Genomic DNA, 16,294 nt, shown 5'->3' with positions numbered 1-16,294 from the left:
AATTTTGAAAAGTAACTCCAAACATTTGTCATTTTCTTCCATTTCATTTTCCTTCTGACTCATAGTGACTTATTTCATTGTAATCCAGAAGAGCTTCCTCAGAAGGAGGGCTGGGAATTACCTCTGGAACAGCAAGGGGGTGGTGCTGGGAGCTGCAGGGGTAAATGGAGAACTGAAGAAAATTACCACCTTGCCCCTTTCCTCCAGTGCTAACAGAACTCCGCTGAGTGCAAGCCTGGATCCAACCCACTGGTTCTACTCTAGCTCTCCCTAATGTACAAATTCTCTAAGTGCAAGACTAAGAACATGTGAATATATAGACAGGCCTTATTTCATTATTGTGGGGATACACTTCCCACAAAGCAATACCATTTTTGGAACTGTAGGCTGACTTTTAGATCACTGAGTACCTCCTTTACTACACCAAAGCCAAGTCATAATCCATCAGAGCACAAAGGCAAGGTGTATTTGGTGGCTGCCCTACACAGGCAAAACCTCTTTATCTTGACGATGCAGTTATACTTTTTTTCCCTAGAAGCATGGCAAAATGTTTATCTCTATTGTAGTATTTTAAATGGGCTAATGGTCATTTAGTTTTATATTAAATTTTGGTTTTCATGTAACTACCTGCCGTGATGGGAACAGGATTGGGAGTGGGGGGTGGACTAGCCAGCCAGATCAGCCAGGTCAAGTCTGGCAATCAGTGGCAGCCAGATCACCCTCACAGTGGAGAACTGCAGCTTAAAGTAGTACATATTGACTGCTATAGCAGCAAACTATCAAGATATACTACGCTATGGAAGATATGTTATATTTAATGCAAACAAAACAAACCTAATTCCAACATTAAAAAAAAAATATTTTCTGTTAAAAAGTGATATAACATATGGTCATATAGGCAACTGCATAAAAAAAAAGTTGACATTAACTGACCAAAGTGGCAAAACAAAACACTGACCAAGTTTAATAAGAAGCACAAAAAAGTACAAAGGAGACTTTGTAATGCAGTCTCAAATGACTGATGATCAAATAACTAAAGGAATAATACAAATAATCTACAGCCCTGGCTGAAAGAAGGGAGTGATATGGGAGAAGATTATACTGTGGCTTTCTTGTCGCTTCTTCTGAAGCATCCATTAGTAGCTACTTTTGACGAGAAGATGGCAAGTTCAGTTGATCTTTGCTTTGATCCAGTATTGCAGCTTGCATTACAAACATTGACATAAATGTCTTTTAAAAGTACAAAGGAGTCTGTTGTAATGTAGTCTCAAAGTACAACCTGTTGCTACTTGGAACCTTACTAAAACATACAGGCCACTTGATTCGTTCTTAGTACGGTTCTATATCATCTTCCTTGCTGACACATATTCCTCTGCTAAATAAAATTTAAAACATTTAAGTATTAAAAACCGACATCAGTATACATATTCTATAAAATGCAAACCTAATATTTATTCAATGCACATTTTAATCCCTAACCCACCTGTATGTCTCCCTTAGTCATCACAAATTGAAGCATATCCCTTTATTTTGCTTGCCTAAGAGAGCCACAAAACTGCAGCATCCTGGTAGGCTGTACAGGTGTATCCCACCAGCTGTACCTATTCCGCAATTGGCTTCATAGTCAAAGGGCAGCTAAGGAGAGGCAGAAGAGGAAGAAGTTCCATGGAAGATCAAATGGTGAATGTAGAGGCTAATCCACATGAACTGCTGAGACTTTTCTTCAGAATGGGATCCAGCAGGAAACTAGAGTGCAGTTGTCTCATCTCCTGCCCATCTCATATTGTACTCCATAAGAATCTGAGACAAGAAGCTGCTGGACTTCAGGGCCACAATGACCCTGAAGAACAAAGCATATGACACGCATGCCTAGTGGGCTTCATTTCCTCAAACAGCAATAACTTTCACATCAACTGCAAACTACTTTTGAAACTCAGTGGAGGTCTTTGGTCTGATTACTCTGGGTGGTGACCCAGGGCAATAGTAAATTCCTTTTAGGATCTTCTAGCTTTTGGATTCTTCAGTTACATCTCATGTTATGGAGGTACAGCAGAGTCTTTAAACCCACTTAAATCCTTATAAACATTCAGAAATACAGGTTGGTTTGATACAAGGTAAGAGGCCCATTTGTCAAACCACAAGTTTCCTCAGTATTTCAAAGACACTAAAGCACCGTATCTATGGTCCAGCAGGAACATGGAAATACTCCCAATCATTTCCCTTTCCCCTTCATCACTGTTTAGCTGTTCAGTCCTTCTAATGAAAGAAGGAAGTGACCAGGGTAATGTTTGGAAAAGAGCAAGCTTTTTATTTTATGCAAAAGCTCAGTCAACAAGATCATTTGGTTCAAGTTCCTTCTTTGAATTTCTCTTACAGCAGTATTGAACACTGCCACTCCACTTACGCTATTGACGTACCACTAGCATAAGCAACCTCTAGATGTAAGCCAACAGTGTAAGTGGAGAGGCAGTGCTGGATACTACCCCTTGTTACAAAGACAAAAAAATCAGTGACTGATAACAGGCAATAGTGTCAGCGGAAAAGAGCTATTTTCCTTGTTAATAGGGTATAATAATTGGAGCCAAGCCAATTCTTCATTCGGGGAGATGAAGACAATAACTCAGATGCAGTTACTCAAGTTAATTAATGCTTAGAAATATCGTCCATGGTAATGAAGCCCTGTTACGCTCGTATTCTCATTTGAATCTTACTCCAAGGAAGATTATGCCTATTTTGAACTCCATATCAGTTATCCCTATTTTGGCAAGGGGACTGCCTGTTAGGGTTAATACATCCACTGTGGAAATTTGCTCTGGTGAGGGGGATGGCATAGCTTTAGCAGGGAGAGATTTTTCACCGTCACACCATTACAACAGATGTTGCATTTGCCAGTGGAACTCACACACAGAGGAGCCCTGATTGCATTGAACCTGGCAACCCCTTTGCCAATTCTCTGGTGGTTAAGTTTAAAGAACTTGAATGCAATTTCGCTGGCAAGCAGAAGTCAAAAGGAATGCCAGCCCAGGTATACACATACATTGGGCCTGTATCTTTAACATCTGTGTGCTGTGCAGACTTAATGGGCATGGTCTGAAGACACATGACAAAGCAGCTTATTCAGCCAAAGTAGCCTGGGTGTGGTGAGTGCCTGGATGGGATACAAGCTGGAAACCCTACACATGTTGCCTTGAGCTTCTTGGTAGAATAATCTGGTGCATGTTTAGAAAGAAAAAAAAGTCCTGCAACTCCTAATGTTCTCCAACAAGCCATGCTGGCTGGAGAACGCTGGAAGTTGTAAGACTTCTTTCTGTTTAAACAGCATAGGATTGCATTCTTAATTAAATAAGCAAATCTGGTAGGCAAAGCAGTGTGAAAGAACAAGCCCACATGATAGGTATCAAAGTTACACAATCTGCTTTCCTTCTTGGGATAACATTAGTAAAGAGCCTTTTGCTTTCTGGAGAAGTCTCTGTTGTTAGAGTTCCACACTTGGGTTGTTTTTTTTAATAGAGTTTAAAACTGCATAATTAATGTCTGATCCATGCAATGAAGTACTAGGGCCTTTTATATAAAAAGGTAGCACTGTTGATAGTCATAAGGATTCTGTTGGTCTTTAATTTTTGTTTGTTTCTAGGGATATACACAGTATGTTACACTTTAAAATGAACGAAGTTCAAAAATAAAAATATACGTTTAAAATAAAAGATGGCACATGCAACTCACATTTTCTTAAAGCCCAAATGCTAAAATGATTTTGCAAAGTACATATTGAAACTGAATCTCAGACACAGATCCAAAAAGTGGTATTCCTTTGAATAAGTTGTTCAAAGCAGGTAAGCAGTTCAAAGAATTACCCTAAGGGATTGTTGGTAGGAACTGTAGAGGTTTAATTTAATCCCTACCATCAAATATCTGTTTTCTGATCTTTCAGTGCGACTGATTCAGTAGCATAAATACAGCTCTTCAAAATGATTCTCCAAAATGGAGAAAGACAACTTGAAAAACCATATAGCAATGCCTGGCCCCTGCAATGCAAGGCATTATGTATCTGACTCTGGTACCCTGGTTGATCTGAGTGGACATGGAATATTATCAAAAGGCAGGAAGGACACAGATATATTTCTTCCTAGCCCTCATAAACTCAGTGAGTGCCCCCACCCCTTGCCATCTTAGAAGTTCAATGCAAAGCAATACCATATATTCCCAAGCCAAATCATGTTCATTAAGACAAAATATATTGAAAACTAGATTAGTTCGGGGATATCGCATGCCCTCCAAGAGATCATTCTCCTAAGGAAAAATGTCTGAAGGCTATATGCTTGCAGTGCTGAAATGCAACAGGTTTTACCATTCTGAACATTTTAAACACAAACAAAATTAGTAGCATGAATATTCCAGCAAACAAGATCAGCTTTTAAAGTAGCAAGGTGAATTATCACTGAACAATGCACCCATAGAGATGTTGGAATGACAGGAGGATGGGGATGTATAATGAGCTGGATTTAGCTTCCTGATCTTCAGTATACTTACTGGGAAAAGGCACTTCACTCCTGTTCATAAGATGCAGCCTTTCAGTCAGGTGTGGAACATTCTCTCTTACCAGTGACTATAGCAAATACATGCTCCAACAGTTACAGCTATACAAGAAGTAGGAATAGTCAAAGCCGGGGCTGGGTGGGGAGGAATTTCATGGATAAATCAAACACACCCTAAACTGGGCATTGCTTTCCCTAGGGTCTCCTGTCTTGCTCAATCTGTTCCCCCAGCAGAAGCTATTAAAACTGTGAAGCTTTGGAGGATTATATTATATTATATCTAGGAAGGTAACCCCTAATCTAGTTAGAATTCTGCATGAGGTGGAATTCACAAGGTAAGGAAGTGCAAGCGACTTATTTATATTTCTAGGGCTGAAACACACCCTTTCCCACTGGTCAACTTGATCAGCCCTAAAGCTAACAAGCCAATATAAATATGCTAGGAACTTAAATTAAATATTAAACTTAAATATGCAAGTTGACAAAAGAAATCTTGGATAGGATGACAACCGTGCCAGTATCCTTTGCTCATGTGGAGCCACCCCTTTAAAGTGACCAGTGAAGTATTTGTGAGTGGAGAAGTTTTCCATACACAAGTGGAGCTCAGGATTAGATTGACAATGTAAACAACAGAAATCACAGTAACTTAGGCTAACAGGTAGTTGTCTTAATTTAAATAGACAAAGCACCTATCCACACTAAGCATTTAGAGAGTACACTGTTTGTGCCATCCAGTTCTTTTACATCTGAAGAGATACTTGTGTCAATCTTGCACAATTTGTATTAATCTTAAGTGAGCCTCTATAGCTATTGCTTTGCTGTTTTTCTCCTGTTCAGTTTGTCGGAATGATCATCATGATGATCCCAGACACATTTAAACAGGAATGTTTGGGATTAAATAAGTGTATTTCTTATTTTTAAATCTGTTTTCAGAATTAAAAAAAAAATGACTAACACTGTTGAGAGACTGAATAGAGATTAAGCATCTCTCTCTCTCTCTGTCTTTTCCAAAAACAGTTTTCTCTGTCCCCAGATGTATACTATAATAATTATCTGTTTGGATTCAGGCTATAAATGAGAAGCCAATGCTAAATGAAATATATTGGTCCTTACTCATCTGGCTTCAACGTAGTCACTGAAATACCTCTTTTTCATTTTGAAAAGGGATTTGCTGAGTTCTGAAACAGCATAAAAAGCAGGGACTCAACAGTTATGATTAATTCAATGAGATGGGCTGATGCAAGTATCAGAGGAAATGAATGTTCTTTCTATTTTTAAATGAAAAGTGAGGGCGGCAATGAGTCAGCATGTTTCATGCCTGACCATGCTTGATCCTCAGTCAACTTTGCTCTCCACAACAAGAGCTTTTTTACATGACCAATTACCTGTTTTGAGGCTGGGACTGAACTCTCTGCTAGTCCTGGGAGGCTGGCAGGCCTCCGGGGCTGTCTGTGCTGGAAGGGTTCGATACTGAGGAGTCAACTCTTCATCACCAGAGAAGCTCCTCCGTACCCCACCTGTCATGGGGACGCTCGACAAACTGACAGGCTTCTTCCCAACTGGTATCTTCCTCTCTAAACATCAAGTCAAACTAAAGTAAAACACTTAGATCAAAGTGCATTAAGGCAACTCAAGACTAAGCACTCACTGAGAACAGCCTCCACTTGATGCTCATGGACAGCTCTGTATGTGTCCAAATCTTCATTGACTAAAGTCAAGGAAATTCTCTTGGAAGGCAGGATGGTGGCACAGCCATAAGATTCTATGAGACATCCTCCAAGCACAACACATTTTGAGTAATCACCTTAATTTACATCTCTTATAAAGGGTTAATGAACTAACTGATTTGGGGAAATGGCCATAAAAGCACATTTGTTAGTGGAAAATGATAATTTTATATTGTTAATTTAACCTTTGATTTTTCTACTGTAATCATTAAAGGACCAGGTGCTAATTTATGTATAAAATCTGCAAACCGAGGATATATCCAGATATGATAAAGTCATTCCAAGTAAACTGATGCCTTGTTCAGCAGAGAGCTTCTCTGCTTGATATCTGTAAGCACTTGCCCCTTGAACAGTGCTGTGGCAGAGCCAGGGCTCACAGGGTCACAGTGTGGGAACTTTCTGATTAGTAGGGATGGCCAACATCCTCACAATCCCTTGTTCTCTCTGAGCTTAGCTGCAATCCTCACGGAGCAGGGGAGAGGGGAGATGGATTTTCCAGGCAGCGATATATTGTTAAGAGCTATTTCTGTGGTAATGCAAAGTATTTTGGGGTGACTTGGTCTAGAAAGGGCAATAAAGATCCATTAGCTTTTCAAACGACCAGCTCCTGGTGGAGATGAAAACTGTTAGAACTAGTTTATTGATATGGATTTTTGGACATGTGTGTGTGCACGTGTGTGTGGGGGGGGTGGCTATAGGGATTATCATGCTGAGCATCTGCACTTCAAAATTTACCACTGCCCTTGATAAACATACAGTACCTACTTGACCAGACCTGAGCAGTTATTCCACAAAAAATGTGGAACCACCACTCAAGGATCATAAGGCAAGTACTTTCAAAATTACTTAACCCAGAGCAGCTGTGTTTACCAAGTAACTCTTTTGTAAGTGAAAGTCTTACCTGTGAATTTGTGCTTCAGTAGGTGGTAGAAGAGAGTTTTGCTCTACTGGATGCCATCTTCCCTCCCCCAACTTGACTCAGAAGGCAGAACTGATCACTCCATAATTCTGGGAGACAACATCTCCCAGGTCACAAATGGGTATGCAAATAAAAATGTGCAGCAGCAATTATAACACACTAATATGGTAACAACAACAAAAGAATACCATGTGGGCATTCTTAAAAGTCCTTCACTAAAACCCAATTTATGGAAAAAATCGTGGGGAACCAAGAAGTGGTGGTGGTCAAGAATACCCTCCCACCTACTTTGAGCAGGGGGATTCATAGGGAATGCCTTCCCCATTTAGAGCAGGCTTCTCCAACCTGGTGCCCTCCATATATTTTGGACTACAATTCCAAGCATTCCTGACCATTAGCTACTCTGGTTGGGGATGGCAGGAACTGAACTCCAAAACATCTGAAGGGCACCAGGTTGCAGAAGGCTGACCTAGAGTGTGGCAAGTGGGCTTTCAACCCCCAGGGTATATAACAGCAGTACTTCTCTGGAATGTGTGCCACTTTATAGCACTTTTAGCAAGTCTACATTCTTGGCAGTATTCTTCATACCAATGCAGCCTCTGTCAAGGTGAAAAATACCCACCTTAGAGAGCAATCCTATGGCCCCTAGACAAAGTCTGGGGCCCCATAGGATTGTTCAGATTCCCAACCCCAAAGTCACAGACAGGGCTATGACCTCAGAGCTGGGAATTGGAGGTCCCTGCACCCTCCCCCTTGCAGCTGGCATGGAGAGAACCGTGCCACCTGCTTCTACAAGCTTGCAAATGCAAGCTCACAGAGGGAAAGGGAACCATTTTGGGAGCAGGGAGGGGACTGGGGAAGCAGACATACAAGCTATCCCCAGCCTTTCCCAGCCTTTGTCCCTCCCCCTCCAAAATGCGTCAGCTAGATGGGAGAAAACGCCCACCTAGCTAAAATACAGAGCAGCTCGGAGTGCAGAAGCAAAGATCACCTCTGCACTCCTCCCGCTCTGCATAGGATTCCTGTCAGCCTATGAATTTGGAGGCTGATGGGAATCCTGATAGGATTGCGCCCTTACAGTGCTTGAGCCCCTTGTCCTTTGGAAACTAACATTCTACCTAAATAAAAATGTGGGCCTTGAGGGTCTTTGTTTATCAAGTTTATGTCATTTGGCCTCCCCTGGGAGGTTAAGGAGAAAAATATTAGCTACAGAGATGTGTAGAACACTATCTCATGCTTGCTGAAATCTTGCATTCTCTCCGCACACCCAGTAAAGGGCTGAAGCAGATGAGATATTCTTGTGTGAATACTTAAATAGCAGCTCCAGGGACCCCTGATCTGGATCACATGACAGAACATGGAATGAGAACTGGTAGGTCAAAAAAAAAAACAACTACATACCCAGAGGGGTGTTGCTTTTAAGCTTTAGTTTCAGAATGGACCTGGGGGGTGGGGGAGCAGAATTCCATCCTCTCTCTTATGGAAGAATGTGCATGCGCAGAAACACAAGGAGAAAGAACTTCTTGACTGCTTTTTCAATGAAGGAGGTATGCGTTCTATAACAAATTTTGGGACATTCTGCACTGTATACTATGTAATGCATGTAAAGGCTTATCGCTTCATTACGGATGCCTCTGATGAGGGGTCACCTGTAGTCCAAAGTGCACTGGGGTTTTGGGGTGGATTGCTCCCCACCCCACCCTGTCAACAAGCGTGAATAAAACTTCAAGGAGTTGGGTCTGGAAGATGTCAGTCTTGAAATCTAAAGACTACTGATAATTACTTGAACTTTATTGCAGCCAGGGAACAGGGCTCCTAGGACAATCGTGATCTAGACCTGTCTGCCCTGAGCATCTTTCCCTACCAGGCTCCACATCTGGAATTGTTTGTGACCTCTGAACCCTTTATTCTACCTCCAGAGGTCAACAGTGTTAACCCACTTCAGGAATGGGGTAAACAGATATATCCCCTATCTAGGAGATTCCACCTAAGCATGGACGTATTCCCCCTATTCCTGAAGTGGCTTCTCCTGAGATGAGCAACTTGACAGGCTTTAAGTCCAGGGTGGGGAACCTGTGGTTCTCCAGATGCTGAACTACAACTCCCATCATCTGACCACTGGGCATGTTGTCCAGGACAAATGGGAGCTGTACAACAACCTTTGGAGGGCTGCAGGTTCCCACCCCTGCCGTAAGTGTGAGCCCTAGCTTCCTCATGGGCATCCACCTTGTCCCGCTGTTCCATGTTGGTTGTGCACATGGCTGTGTTGCTAGCAGCCCTTTTCTCACCTGGACAGAAGCGGAGCCACTGCTGCCTTTTATTCACTACTGAAAGGGAAGCAGTGCTTCTCCTCACTTACTAGTCTCAAGGCACTAGCTTCCAAAATTGTTCTGGGTATATGGAACTGTGTGTGTGTGTGTGTGTGTGTGTGTGAGAGAGAGAGAGAGAGAGAGAGAGAGAGAGATACACACACACACACACACTTACTTCCTTTCTTTGGGCACCTCAGTGTGGGACAACAAGCAAGTAGTTGCTTTTTTACTCCTTCCATCCTGCCTAGGGACAGGGAGTGCGGAGAAAGGAGAAAGCAGTGACCTCTTTTACCTGCCTGCTGCAACCTCACAAACCCTGCTTCATTGATCAGGAAGTCAGGGTCAGCCTGGGAGATGCCACCTCACAAGCTGACTGACAGATCAGCTCTGCTTTCTGAGCCAGAGGGTATCCCAAAGAGCAGGATACCCTCCTTCCAATTGATAACAGCATTTCAACACAAAACATTCTCGTTGTATACTTGATTGGCTCATACAAATTAAATTTTGTCTACCGTAGAGACATGGATAGTATAAGAAGCAGCCTTAATCGTTGTCACCCAAGATAGTTACTGTTTTGGGGTCAGCCTAAAGAACACATAAACCATACATGAAGCGCACTGTATTTGTTATAAATCTTTCAAACAAATACCATTCAGAACATTTCAGTCTGCACCGAAAATGTCAAACTGGCATATTACAGAAAAGTGCATAACTGTGATACACTGGTTTCTTCTGTAGGCTATTCGATGCCACCATAGTCAAGCACTATAATTTATGGAAATCCTGAACTCATCACACTGTATGCACCAAACTATCAGTTCCCCAAGTAAGCCAAACTACCATTGGAAGAAAGTGTGAATTCCAATACAATGGAGAAAAGTTATTGTATTTTAGTTGTTGTACACCTCTTTGGTAGTAGTAGAAGCTACTGTCTTGTATTTATCCAGCTGCCTTGATTCACAGCTTCCTAATGTCAAACATAGGACTTTTGTCTTGGTTCTGCTTTATGAGTGTCCATCCTGTCCAGTCAAGGCAAACTATAAGGCAACCCTTTAAAACTTCAAAATTATATCATCACATTATAAAGCCTAGAAATGTTGGTAATATTCCTATTCATAATACTCAAAATCAAGCTGTGTTTTCCAGGTAGATTTTTTTTAACATAATTTCTTCCAATATATAGCACATTTCCATTTAAAAAATAAGGCTATTTTTGCAACTCTAATCACCAATAAGAGTCAAAACAAGAAATCATTCTACAGTACAACTAGCCAGAATAGTTGCTCCCATCTCCAACTTCATATACAGAGGTAGATTGATAGGTAACTGAAAGGGAAATTCTCAAAGTGCACGTCAATATTATGGGGTAGGTTTTGCCACTTGTAAGATGTATTTTCCACCTAAGTCATATATGCAGTTTAAAAAAAAAATGGGGTCAGCTCAAAGGAAAGAATTGTAACGTGACAGAGTAAAGCAAGCAACAAAGAGGCTGAAATAAGACAGCCTATTGTTGCATTAAAATCTGCATATAACAGATTTGGATGAAAATGTTAAGGATTAAACTCAACTTCTTTAAATAAAGGGTGGAGCCAAGGAAGACGCTGTGGAGAAATGAAAAGTGGGAATGTCACTTCTAATAATTTGGTGTTTGAGCCTTTAGAACAAATAGATTTCCTACCATAAAAAGCAGAAATTTTCAATTTCCAAATAGATTATTCACATTTTAAAGATGCCATCAGATGTTCAGATTTCAAAATCCACAGACATGCAGGATTTCTATACTCCTTGCCAGAGGAACTAGCCACTCATGGATATGTGAAGACACTCCATATATGCCTTATATTATATGGCACCAACCAGGCTGCCAAACCATGATGGATTAAGTAAAAAAAAGCTTTACTTTTTTAAAGTGATTTTCAAACTATAAGCAGCCTACTAAAAAGTATTAAAAATAAACACGTTGCCTCTTCCCCCGCCCAAAAGGAGCCAAGGCGTTCAACCAATGTGCCACCAGCTAGAAAGAACGGAGCGGGATGAGCCTTCTCCCTCTTTAGAGACACACAGTCACAGTCCGAGGCTGAGTTATGAGGGGGTTGCCAGTGCTTTCTGGAGTGTTCAAAGTAGTGCAATGCCAGATGGTGGAGGTGGGTGGCAGTCACCCATAACTGGGAGCATATGAGGCCACTCAAAGAATATACCAGTTCCCCTGTGTTCACAAGCTACAAATACTTTCTAGTCTTAATGCTGCCAATGCCCTTGTTACAAAATTCCTTACTAACTTGTCCCCTTGGGCTATCTAGTATTGATTTAACCTAGCTGACCGCATTCCCCTATATACACCAAATCGACCCCTGAGTTCTTCCAAGGAAGAGTTCTGGGTTGTTCCATGACCAACAGTGTACCATCAGGTAATGGTACATAAGCAGGCCTTCTCAGTCCTGGCACCCACCCTCTGGAACATTCTGGTAGTAGCAAGCTTCAAACGGCTCTGAAAAAGGCATTTGTTCACCCAGGCTTTCCCTTACTTTTAATCAGTTGTGACACTGCTCTATTTTATGGCTTTGTCGTAATGTTTTATGGTATGTATTGTTTTATAGTGTCTTTATATTGTATTGTATGCATTTTTATGTAAACTACTTGGAAATCCTAGGATGTCATGAGGTACAGAAGCAGTTGCCTGGAAGTCATACGATGTAAACTCTTGCTATTATTAACAAGTATGTGAGTTTTGATTTTGTTACCTAGCAGAGAGGGGAACACATTCTGAGCATGCCTGGAGTGTACCATTCTCTTACTAGTACAATACTGAGTGTAAAAAAAAAGTTACCGAGGCTCAGCCCTGATACCAAGTTCTGGATATAGCGTGCAACTATATCCAGCAAGAAGTGCTCCAACTGCACTCATGGAATATAGTTATTCAGCTTCGCCATCTCCAACAGGATAAACTGTATCTCTTCCTAAGCTGATGAAGGTGTTCCCCTGACAGACTCTACAGTTAAGTAAGTTGTCCTAATATCCAACCCATCTTTTAGAAATTTACATTCACTGGGTTGTATCTAACCATGTCATTCTGTTAGCACAAATGGTGCAGCGCTAGCGCTCAGCAAGTTCCAAACTATGCGTAAGCGGAGGCTCCAACCAAGGTTCCACTTTGCAAACCAAGGATCTGTCACTGGTTGCACAACTGGTCAGCTAGTTCTCACACAACAGGAAAAGACAGCAGAGCTCTGCCAGCACAGCAAGAACAATGTAGTGTTCTTCCGCTAACACTACACTGAATTTAGACCACAGCCTTAGGCACTCTCTAGACATCATGACAGTGGCCTTGGAGCTGTGTTTCTATGAGTTCTTTCCACAGCACTGCTGTAATTTTTAAATGCCTGCTACTATATGGGTGGGGCCAATCATGCAGATCCTTACGGCACAGATTTGTTGCCCCGTCCTGTTTACAGATCCTGGCAAGTAAACCGACAGTAAATAGCAGTTCCTTCTTTCAGCTGCAACAACTGATTGTTTGACTAAATGGCGATGAGGAAGGGAGGAGCCAAAGGGGTAAGAAGGGCGCATGTGGCCCTGTGTCTCGTTCCTGGCTGCTAAACTAAGGCTTATCAAGCTTAGGGAATTAACCATCCAAACCAGGCCAGTGGATTTCAGGAGTAAACATGAATAGGAATTTCAGTTCAATTCAAAATAAGCTTTACTGCCTAAAAGTAGACTTAAAATGCCATGAAGACTGAGCCATTAAGAAAAATTTAACAGCCCCACTTTAATGTGTGCCTATCGAAAATGTGGTTTTTAAATTAAAATCTCATTTGGCAAGCATAAAGTATGATTTCATAACACTTTCCTAGGCAAGGGGGTCTTTCCAATATTCTTTAGACCCTTCATAGTTATGACTCCAAATATTAATCTTGTCAGCCTCTGTATACCACAAAAAAACAGTTCACTTTAAGATGATATACCAGCATGAAGACTAAATGGATCAATATATAAAGTATGCTAAACTTAAACCGTATCATAGCCAACACAAGCAAGAAAACACTCAACGTTCTCTTCTACCCTCCCTCTTCAAAAGATACTTTCTTCAACCAATTTCTGTGCTAATCCTCACCCCAACCTGCCATTCTTTCTATAACTGATGATTTTCCTACTTTAGCCTGAAGGTAGTTCCATGTGAAGTTGAAGAGACAGCTCTATTTTGTAATTCTATCAAGATGGCTCAATGAACTATATCATCCATCTTATCTTTTTGAACAGAGTATTATTACCCACTCTCCTCATTCTGGCAAGAAAAATATTTGTACATAAGGATAGAAAACTGAACATCAAGATTTCAAATAAAGTGGGAATTTTCACAGTTTTCTAAAACTTCTAAAATCCTATGTACATTTCTAATAGGAGGGTAAAAACAAATGACTTTGTTACCCACTTTTTTTGTGTCCTTTATACTGTTGTGACTTAGACTTTTTCTTCTGCTTTGATGAACTTGACTGGTTATCTCTTGATGCTGAAATATATATTTGAAAAAAGAAAATTCTGCTTTAGCTTGTATTAGGAAATACACTTCTCCATGAAACTAAAGTGAGAATGCAGGCATAATGGAAACCTCTATAGGTGAAATGTCCTGTGTACAGAAGCCCTCTGTGAAACAATGACATGCCTAGTGAAATTGTGGACAATCTCTCCATTGTTTTTAATGATGCATGAGAACAGTTGTAACCACAACAAAGAGAAAAAAGAAAGGTGGGCTTGGGACGGTTGAATACCACCACTGAGAAGGCCCTCTTCCTTGTTGGTGCCTTCTGAGCTTCCCTTGGTGGAGGCACTAGGAGAAGGACCTTAGATGTTGAACACAGAGTACAGGTAGGTTCATTTCAGGAGAGGTGTGCTGTCAGGTATTGCGGTCCCAAGCCGTGTAGGGCTTTATAGGTTAAAACCAGCACCTTGAATTGAGCTTGGAAGCATATAGGCAGCCAGTACAAATGGGCCAGAATCGGTCTTACATGTGCGGACCTTATAGTCTCAGTTATCCATCTGGCAGCTGCATTTTGCATGAGCTGCAGCTTCCGAACAATCTTCAAAGGCAGCCCCATGCAGAGCGAATTGCAGTATTCTAACTTGGAGGTTACCAGAGCATAGAGAACTGAAGCCAGGTTATCCCTGTCCAGATAGAGGAGTAGCTGGGCCACCAACCAAAGTTGGTAGAAAGCACTCCATGCCACTGAGGTCACCTGAGCCTCAAGCGACAAGGATGGTTCCAGGAGGACCCCCAAGCTACAGACCTGCTCCTTCAGGGGGAGTGCCACCCCATCCAGAACAGGTTGAACACCCTCCATCCTGTCAGCAGAACCACACACCAGCAGCATCTCAGCCTTATCTGGATTGAGCTTCAGTTTATTAGCCCTCATCCAGTTCATTGTCACAGCCAGGCACTGATTCAGCACATCAACAGCCTCATCTGGTGAGGATGAAAAGGAGAAATAGAATTGTGAGTCATCAGCATACTGATGACAGCACACTCCAAAACTCCGGATGACCGCACTCAACCATTTCATGTAGATGTTGAACAGCACGGGGGACAAAACTGACCCCTGTGGAACCCCGTATTGGAGAATCCAGGGGGCTGAGCAGTGTTCCCCAAGCACCACCTTCTGGAGCCAACTCTCCAAGTAGGAGCAAAACCACTGTAATGCAGTGCCTCCCATTCCCAGCTCAGAGCATCGTCCCAGAAGGATACCATGGTTGATGGTATCAAAAGCCACGGACAGATCAAGGAGAATCAACAGGGTCACACTCCCCGTTTTTCTCCTGACACAGGTCATCATACAGGGCAACCAAGGCTGTTTCTGTGCCAAAACCTAGCCTGAACCCCTACTGAAATGGTTCCAGATAATCAGTCCCATCCAAGAGTGTCTGGAGCTGGCTTGCAACCACCCGTTCAAGGATCTTGCCCAGGAATGATCATTTGCAACTGGCCTATAATTATTAAGGTTTTCTGGGTCTAGGGAGGATTTCTTCAGGAGTGGTCTAACCACCGCCTCCTTCAGGCGGCCCGGGACCACTCCATCTCGCAAGGAGGCATTAATCGCCTCCCTAGCCCAGTTGGCTATTCCCTCCCTGCTGGTTTTTATTAGCCAAGAGGGGCAAGGATCCAATATGGAAGTGGATGCACAAACCTGTCCAAGCACCTTGTCCATGTCCTCAAGCTGAATCAACTAAAACTCATCCAAGAAAACTGGACATGACTATGCTCTGGATACGTCACCAGATTCTCCTGCAGTAACACTGGAGTCTAAGTCCCAGCAGATGCAAGAGATTTTATCTGGAAGTGCCTAGCCAGTGCATTACAGCAGGCCTCAGATGGTTCCATAGTGTCCTTAGGGCCAGAACATAAAAGGCCCTGGACAACCCTAAAAAGCTCCACTGGGCGGCGTATGATACTAGAAAGTTGAAACTGAAGAGACAGTTTAGTTCAGATCAGTGTGTGAAATTCAATACCTCCTCCCTATTATCCCATTCTTACCTCAGTCCTCTGCCTCCTACTCCTTTGGGTTTCCATTTCTCAATACATTGCCTATTCTATATCTTTATTTCAACTACCTTACCTGTGATTTCCCCACTCTTTAGCTTCCCTGCTCCCCAGAATCTTTTTCCAGCCCACAGCCTCCTCAATGGTCTTGGGAGGATTTGTTGACCATCATGAATAAGGTTTTATACTGAAACAATTATTCTTGAAGAAATAATAAGGAAGTCTATGTTGGGTCTGTTGGTGAAACCTCAGATACTAATTGGCTCAGCTGC

The 16,294-nt window shown here is 42.0% G+C and overlaps 1 protein-coding gene across 11 annotated transcripts in view; it reads right to left on the bottom strand.

Moving 5' to 3' along the window:
* Positions 1-16,294, bottom strand: part of MBTD1 (mbt domain containing 1) — a 66,955-nt gene that overhangs the window by 6,394 nt on the left and 44,267 nt on the right. For 7 of the 11 annotated variants that reach the window (XM_084837887.1, XM_084837886.1, XM_084837883.1 and 4 more), the window contains one exon: positions 13,923-14,000. The exons of 1 other annotated variant lie outside the window; for it this stretch is intronic. In XM_084837887.1, the coding sequence (XP_084694013.1) occupies positions 13,923-14,000 (78 nt within the window). Of the gene's footprint in view, positions 1-939; positions 1,376-5,920; positions 6,110-13,922; positions 14,001-16,294 lie in introns of those variants that run through there. 3 more of the 11 variants (XM_084837892.1, XM_084837891.1, XM_084837889.1) reach the window with 3 other exon arrangements.

Source organism: Heloderma suspectum, chromosome 2, assembly GCF_057233095.1.
Source record: "Heloderma suspectum isolate Gila_16-S chromosome 2, 16-S_ref, whole genome shotgun sequence".
In the NCBI taxonomy this organism is placed as follows: Eukaryota; Metazoa; Chordata; class Lepidosauria; order Squamata; family Helodermatidae; genus Heloderma; species Heloderma suspectum.
The sequence above is the reverse complement of the archived record's forward strand: the minus strand, read 5'-3'. Positions and strand labels throughout refer to the sequence as shown.